At 38.6% G+C, this 8,955-nt stretch overlaps 1 protein-coding gene across 2 annotated transcripts; it reads left to right on the top strand.

Moving 5' to 3' along the window:
* The first annotated feature begins 271 nt into the window (after positions 1–271).
* On the top strand, positions 272–5,830 carry LOC133609579 (C-C chemokine receptor type 9-like). Of its 2 annotated transcripts, XM_061965301.2 has the most exons (3): positions 272–1,535; positions 1,653–1,714; positions 3,080–5,830. In XM_061965301.2, exons 2-3 carry the CDS (start codon positions 1,658–1,660, stop codon positions 4,130–4,132), a joined length of 1,110 nt encoding a protein of 369 aa, XP_061821285.1. In that variant the 5' UTR covers positions 272–1,535; positions 1,653–1,657; the 3' UTR covers positions 4,133–5,830. The 2 variants fall into 2 exon arrangements, with proteins under 2 accessions (XP_061821285.1, XP_061821284.1); XM_061965300.2 differs by having other exon boundaries at positions 275–1,714.
* The last annotated feature ends 3,125 nt before the right edge of the window (positions 5,831–8,955 follow it).

An 8,955-nucleotide genomic window follows, 5' to 3' on the forward strand; every position in this document is an offset into this window, starting at 1 on the left:
ATTCGTTGACAAACATGTGTTTGTCAACGAGGTATGGACTGTAGTGGTACACAAGTGCAATACACTATTCCATCACTTGTGGCAGTAATGACAATTTCAAACCATTTCAAAGAAGTCTGTAACTAAGATCATAAATATGTTTAAGTGCAAAAATTATGACTGAAGTGGTGAAACTGTATTTTCATTTGCACTTTGATTTTATTGACAGTTTATTTAATAATCATACATATAATTATTATTAATTTGGTTTGAATATATTTATTTTAGCACTGTAATGGTAATTGTATGTAAAAAAAAAAAAAAAAAAAATGTCATCAGTTTTTATGAGTCCCTACTTTTGAAGTATATTTAATTAGTATTTAGTAGTTTTTAAATCAGCCTGACCTAAGCTTTGATTATAACCTTTGTGATTAACACATGGTTTTATGTCATTTAACAAGATTTATCCTGTTAAACTACAGTATAAGTAGGTTAGGCATACTTTTTGAATGTGATTAAAATCAACAGTAACATTACTAATTGGTGATATTTGAGTGGGTGGAAAAGTTGAGCCCCCAAGTCAAAAACGTTAAGAACCCCTGATATATATACTATGCATGTCTATGTGTCTGAAGTTGACAAATTCTGGTTAGAAACGGCACTGCACCATACTGCTTAACCTATTTGGACGTAAGGATGAGAACATAAGCAGCAGCTAATAAAACCACACAATATTCTTAAATCAATGTCTCTCTAACAATTCCAGTCAAAAGTGTGTTATTATGACGAATTGGATCCCATCATACTGAGCAGGTGTGTGTATTGGGTTCGGTCAGTGTATGTTACCCATTAAACACATCGACCGCTCGAAGTAACTGCCTGATATACCGTCCACCACACTGTAAAATAAAAGTCTGCGTTTTTAAAGACAAAAAGTATGCGTCTGCGTGTGGACAAGAGGCCTAAACGCAGAGATAAGTATGCGTTTATTAAGTATCTGTGTTCGTGTGGACATGGCCTAAGAGCTTAACCCGTGAAATACAGTTTGATGACAATGAAAGCGCCAGCGCAGGTGTATCCCAGCCGTCCATCATTGATCATACGACTGACAGTGAAGGAGGCGTTAAATTACACATCCATGTCACATTCAAAGACATTTTAAACAGCTGTTAAGAAGTAGCTTTAATCACACCTGAAGGTTTTGGGTTTCACGTGTCAGTCGATGAGTGCTCCACCTGTGTACACAAAGGTTTCTTTTTTTTTTAAATGAAACTTAAGCATCTGTTTGGGGGATTGTTTTGGGACCAGTCTTGATAGCCATGTGATTCAGTGGCATGACAGGGTCCACGGATCATGTTTTGTTGAGAATTTGGGCAAGATGCAGCATGAGGGGTCGTGTCTTGATCTCGCTGTCGGTTGACACAGAGTTGGAATGATCAGCACGTGATTTCGTGGTTGGGCGAGGAACCAAAAGAGCTGAGAGGATGAGTCGCGCTCATTCGCACAAAGGAAGAAGAGCAGTGCATCACATCAGAGCTTGTACCTCCCCCCACAGGGTAAGTCTCTTATCTCTCTTAGCACAACAATACGACAATGGCACATTATTTATTTAAAAAAAAATCATGCATTAAGGTTTATTTTCTTGTAACAGCAACTTTTTTCTCTCCTTGTAGGCAACATGGAGCATCTCATTCATTCAACAACCATGACTGAAACAACTGATGACTTTGTCACTGTGAGTATTATTTTTTTAAGAATATAAGTTCACATTTGTTGGAGGAAATCATGCAAAAACAGAAAAACAGCTACTATATTCTTAATACAACAAAGATAATAGAAAAAGATCAATCTTAATAGATTCACAAATGTACTTAAATGGGACTTCACACAGCTGATGGTGGCCCTATTTAATGTCATTACAACTGTTTACTGTGAAAGAAGGTCATTACAACTTTATATGATTGTTTATGTGCCAAAATGATGTGAAATCATAAATTCTGTAAATATAAAATCAAATAGATATTTCAGGAAACTATATTAAACAATGTGTATACACTTGTCCATTAATTTATTATTGTAATATTATAAAATATGATATAAATAAAACTATTAAATGTAATTATTTAATCCCTGATTTTTATTTCAAAACTGATATAAATAACCTTGTCATATACACAGTAATATGTTTTTTATTTAATTTTATGGTATTTCTGCAAAAGCTAAATTAATCTGTCACACTCACAAAGAGCCGGCGGGCGGAATCATTGATCTGATTGGTTGAACTGCAATGTAAAAAACACAAAACATATTACTATTTACAGTTCTATGAATAGACATATACAGCAAAATACCCAATTTGTACCCGACAAGGTTATAGTTACTGGTCTCTGAAGTAACTGAAAGGTGACACTCCTTAATTGTACCCGAAAGTTAGAACAAGGTACCTTTTTTTCCTTACGTGTTTGGTTTACTCAGGCTGTGGCAATAGTAAACAACAAACAGTTTCTTTCTACTATACTCTCTATCTCTGGCCCCATCTAAACGTACGGGCCCCTAACCAGAGACCACGACCATCCCCACCCACCCTGTGGATCGTTTAGCGCCCGTCCGCCCACACCTTGGATAGCAGCAGGAAGTTGTGCATGCAGCCGTGTGGTTTCTCCAGATAAACACAACACCTGCCTGACAAGACGCAGTCACTCAAGTCGCTATGGTTAACGTGTGTGTGCGTGAGTGTTTGATGTCGCGTTAACCGTAGCTCTGCAAGGAGCCTGTGTCTTTTCAAACTGTAGCAGCAGATGGCTTGCAAGGACGGAAAAACAATAAGAACATGCCAGACAGGAAATGAAAATATGTGAGAAATAGACATACAGGTCCTATATACAGAAAGGTAACAGAGAGTTGGAGACAACCACAACGTATCCCACCGGGCGTCCTCCAGTTTTGATGATTTGATAACTACCTTTCTGTGTCCAAAGGAGGTGCAAACTGTTCCAAAAGCACAACCCTATAGTGCATTGTTTCCCAACCACTGGGAACCTCGGCTCTGGCGAGTGACAACTCATTGCCCGTCTAAATGCCTCTTTTGTTTGTTTTGCAGGATTATTACCCTGACTACTATGACACAGACCCTACTGAGATCACCGGCATGTGTGACAGAAGTTGGGTCCGACAGTTTCGCGGGTGGTATGAACCCCCCCTTTTCTGGACTATCTTTGTGCTGGGTGCCCTGGGAAACCTCATGGTGGTCTGGATCTACACCACGGTGCGCAACCGCCTCAAAACCATGACCGACGTCTATCTGCTCAACCTCGCCGTGGCTGACCTCCTCTTCCTGTGCACGCTGCCCTTCTGGGCGACGGATGCCACCAAAGGATGGGACTTTGGCGTCAGTCTCTGCAAAGTGGTGTCCGCCGTCTACAGGATCAACTTCTTCAGCAGCATGTTCCTGCTCATGTGCATCAGCGTGGACCGCTACATCGCCATCGTGCAGGTCACAAAGGCTCAGAACTGGAAGAAAAAGCGTCTCTTCTACAGTAAACTGGCCTGCGTGGTCGTGTGGTTGGTCTCCACTCTCTTTGCCTTGCCTGAGTTTCTCTTCGCCCAGGTAAAGACGGACTTAAGCGGGTCGTCCTTCTGTGTTCTGCTTTACTGGAACAACATAAACAACCGCACAAAGATCTTAGTGCTGTCCCTGCAGATCTGCATGGGCTTCTTCGTCCCTCTCCTTGTCATGATCTTCTGCTACTCCGTCATCATTCGCACGCTCCTGCAGGCCAGGAACTTTGAAAAGCACAAAGCCCTGCGCGTCATCTTCATCGTGGTCTTTGTGTTTGTCGTCTCCCAACTGCCGCACAACAGCCTGCTGATGATGGAGGCCTCGCAGGCCGCCAACACCACCATCACGGAGTGCAGCGTCGTGAAGCGCTTCGACGTGGCCGGTCAGATCGCAAAGAGCCTGGCGTACACCCACGCCTGCTTGAACCCTTTCTTGTACGTCTTTGTCGGTGTGCGCTTCAGGCAGGATCTCATGAGGATGGTCAAGATGTGCGCTGGTGGACTGAGGAAACGGGGACTCGGCAAAGTCCAAGCGGTTCCTAAACGCCCGTCGGTCATGACTGACACTGATACCACACCTGCGCTTTCCTTATAGGTCCCTGTTGTCAAAAGGTTGGTATCGATCATAAAGAGCAGGGGTGTCAAACTAATTTTAGATCGGGGCCACATGGAGAAAAATCTACTCCCAATTGGGTCGGACTGGTAAAATTACGGCACGATAACTTAAAAATAAAGACAACTTCAGATTTTTTTCTTTGTTTAAAAATAGAACAAGCACATTCTGAATATGTACAAATCATAATGTTGTTGAAGTTTTTTTTATTCTTACATGTTGCGGTTAATAGTATTCTATCTTTATTTGTCGTTATTTATACTTTCTGAATAAATTATATGATAATGTTCATCAGTCAACTCATTGGTGTTAATTTTTAATCTATCAAGATAAAAAAATAATATCAAAATCAAATTACAGGATGTTATTTATGTAGTTTGCTCATTTTCCTCAGCTGATGCACCAACATCATGTGCTTTTTTTTTTTTTTTTTTTTTTTTTTTTTTTTTACATGTGTAGCATAATCTACAAAGATACAAATAATTGCTATTGCAACATCTAGTGGACACATTTAGAACAGCAGTTTCTTTCATTCAAAAATTCCGGCTCATTTTTATACTTAGCAAACTCATCCCGCGGGCCGTACGTTTGACACCCCTGATGTAGACTAGAGTGAACGATCCACACCTCCCCAGAGACATCTTCATTGGAGATTTGTGTTACACAGGTCAAACTAAAAAAAATGTAATACCGTGCAAAGGTTAGTTTATGCTAGCATTTAGATCAGTGGTTCTTAACCTTGTTGGAGGTACCGAACCCCACCAGTTTCATATGCGCATTCACCGAACCCTTCTTTAGTGAAAAATAAAATGTAGTTTTTTTTCAAATTCAAGACAAAGTTATATGTTTTTGGTAACACTTTATTATGGGGAACATATTCTAAGTAACAAAGACTTACTTTAGAGTTTTTTGGACACTAGGGGAACATATTCTAAGTAACAAATTGCCGTATCCGTAATACGCAGATAGGGAGAAGTTTTTATTTACACGATGAGTCGGGTGTGTCTTGACCTCCGCCGAACCCCTGAGCCCGACTCACCGAACCCCTAGGGTTCGATCGAATCCAGGTTAAGAACCCCTGATTTAGATAGGCAAGGTGAAACTAATATATGACATAGGCTCATAACATGCAACTTAAGATACTTTAAGCCTTCTTTTGATATCATTTTGATGATTATGGCTTATATCTTATGAAAACCTCAAATTGAAAATCTTAGAAAATGTGGTGTTTTCAAAAACTAAGCTATGATCATCAAAATTATAAGAAATAAAGCCTTGACATATCTTACTCTACATGTAAAAAGTTTATATCACATATGAGTTTCACATTTGAAGTCGAATTGCTGACATGAATGGACTTCTGCACAATATTCTATTCTATTTTTTGAGTTTCACCTTTTATAAAATGTTTTTTTCCAGATATGTGTAACCATATTCAAAAACAAATGTCCACTGCAGAGGATGTTGGTTCTCAAGAGCTGATACCAGTACTTTGCCGTTAAGATGCATGCACTTTCAGGGGAACTGCAAATGACAACCTGAAGTTGCAAAGCTTGTATATAATGTAAATGAGTGTAAATACTGTATCATGCCTTTTTGACGTCATTTTCCAACCACAGTAAAATACTTTAATTTGATATTTTTAGACACCAACAGCATTAAAAGAAATATTTTAACCAACTTTCTGCTGTCTCTCATCAAGGCAGAGTCTCGCATAAGGTGCGTAATTACCAGGTAAGAGTGTTGGTGGCGTTTGGCTGGTGGTGGGACTCTGGTGCATACCTGTCAACCCTCCCAAAAATCAGTGTCACATGGGCCTGGTGGGTTTGTTTGCCAGTGTCGTGTGTGCGGTGCAAGAAAAGCGTGCAAGTGTGTACCATGATGAAGAAAAGTTTGCAGCACGAGACCTTGAAAGAACCTCATGTGCTCCTGTGGTAGGCCGCAGACTGGTGCAGCTACCTGTGGCATACAGGTGAGAGACCGTGAGAACTTACACTGTGTGCTGCCGTTACTTCTCACGACAGGAAGTTGACAAAACAACCCCCGAAGACCCTGACAGTCTCATTTGTAAGTGTCCAGCACTTTATGCTCTTTTCTGGCACTGATGTAATTATAGTCATGCAAGAGTAACATACTGCCACTATGAGTCGTATCCCTCGTGAACTAGGAACTGCCTGTCACGTCTCTCTTCAAAAAAGGAGAAACAGTAAAAAGAAAATGGTCATATCCTGTTGCAAAATGTTTAGATTTTTGTCTCATGACTAAAATGTTTGACATACACTGTTACATGACCAATACCACATCCACAATAATAGACTTACAGTACAGTGGTGTCCAAAGTACGGCCATTTGTGTGACGTGTTTTTTATTAGTCTGTGGCACATTGGAATTGGACCACATTGGAAACATTGAGAAAACTGGCCCCAAGTAAAAAAAAAAGACTGAACTTAATGATTTTAGAAACAAAATACATGTCAAAAAATATCTGCAAAATTGGGAAAACTGACACAATACAAAGAGAAAAAGATAATCATAACACTAAATGTGTATTTTATTATTATATGGCTCCCTGCATTCTTAGATTTTTCACAGGGAAAGGTTTGGACCCCCTTATACATGCTAAGCCTCATTTAAAAGTGAGCCTTATTATCTTTACTATTTATCTTATTCTCAAACCCAACTAAATAATGTGATGTTTTATTTTATTATGTTGTTAGATTTGTTATTTAACTAATTCAATATAAGAGGTCGGAACATGATTTAAATACTGACATAATTTATCATTATTCACTTAAATATGAAAGGCAGAATTTTTGATACAACCTTTTTTATTAGGCCTGTTGCAAAAAGATAAACACAAATCTGTGCAAAAATAAGATGGCGTCTTGTGGTAAAAATTGTTGATTAAATATAAATCGCATAACGTGATCAAATATATGCTGGCCAAACAATGTGATTTGTGCTCTTTAAATGGTGTTGAATATTGTGCTTGTTGTAAAATTGCACTGCATCCCCATTTGAGTTTTTTTGCACTTTTCAAAATGGTTAAGGCGGGGGTCTGCAACGCGCGGCTCTCGAGCTACAAGCGGCCCATTTATCGCAGCCCTAGTGGCTCCCTGGAGCTTTTTCAAGAATGTATGAAAATGGAAAAAGATAAATAAATGATAAATGGGTTGTACTTGTATAGCGCTTTTCTACCTTCAAGGTACTCAAAGCGCTTTGACACTACTTCCACATTTACCCATTCACACACTGATGGAGGGAGCTGCCATGCAAGGCGCTAACCAGCACCCATCAGGAGCAAGGGTGAAGTGTCTTGTTCAGGACACAACGGACATGACGAGGTTGGTACTAGGTGGGGATTGAACCAGGGACCCTCAGGTCGCGCACGGCCATTCTTCCACTGCGCCACGCCGATGAGGGAAAAAAAAAGTTTTTTGTTTTAATATGGTTTCTGTAGGAGGACAAACATGATACAAACCTTCTTAATTGTTAGAAATCAGTGTTTGCGTTAAACATGCTTCACTGATGGGAAGATTTGGCGAGCGCCATTTTGTCCTACTAATTTCGGAAGTCTCTAAACGCACTGTAGTTTTGTTTACATGTGCAACTTTCCTTGATGCTGCCACAGAAACACGTGTTTTATGCCACTCCGCCTTTGTCTCATTTTGTCCACCAAATGTTTTATACTGTGTGTGAGTGCACAAAGGTGAGCTTATGTTATTGACTTGTGTGGAGTGCTAATCAGACATATTTGGTCAGTGCATGACTGCAAGCTAATCGATGCTAACGTGCTATTTAGGCTAGCTGTATGGACACAATGCATCATTATGCCTCGTATCTTAGTTATAGTTGAGGTCATTTTATTTGCAGTTTCCGTTTCCTTCAACTTGGACACACACACCTATACCTTTGGCCATTCTAAGCCAGTAATTTCCAGGAGTTATCTCACCATCTGAAAAGCCTCCATTTTAGTAATGTTTTCCAATATGTATAATAAATATTGCATTTCAACATTTCTGTCAACGAAGATTTGCGTCCGCCTGCAACACATAGTCATTTTGATAGTAGACTATTATAGCTAGTATAGACACTTACATCATGTGTTGTCTTCATTATAACACTTATATAATATTTTTAAAGTCATTTTGATAGTAGGCTAATATAGCTAATATATACACATCATGTGTTGTCTTCATTATAACACTTATATAAGACTTTTAAAGTCATTTTGATAGTAGGCTAATATAGCTAATATAGACACTTACATCATGTGTTGTCTTCATTATAACACTTACCGTATATAAGACTTTTAAAGTCATTTTGATAGGAGGCTAATATAGCTAATATAAACACTTACATCATGTGTTGTCTTCATTATAACACTTATATAAGACTTTTAAAACATTTTGATAGTCGGCTATTATAGCTAATATAGACACTTACATCATGTGTTGTCTTCATTATAACACTTGTATAATAAGACTTAAAGTAATTTTGATAGTAGGCTAATATAGCTAATATAGGCACATCATGTGTTGTCTTCATTATAACACTTATATAAGACTTTTAAAGTGATTTTGATAGTAGGCTATTATAGCTAATATAGACACTTACATCATGTGTTGTCTTCATTATAACACTTATATAACATTATTAAAGTCGTTTTGATAGTAGGCTAATATAACTAATATGGACACTTACATCATGTGTTTTCTTCATTATAATACTTATATAAGACTTTACATTTTTTGCGGCTCCAGACAGATTTTTATTTTTTATTTTTGGTCCAATATGGCTCTTTC

Source organism: Nerophis lumbriciformis, linkage group LG07 (genome assembly GCF_033978685.3).
Source record: "Nerophis lumbriciformis linkage group LG07, RoL_Nlum_v2.1, whole genome shotgun sequence".
In the NCBI taxonomy this organism is placed as follows: Eukaryota; Metazoa; Chordata; class Actinopteri; order Syngnathiformes; family Syngnathidae; genus Nerophis; species Nerophis lumbriciformis.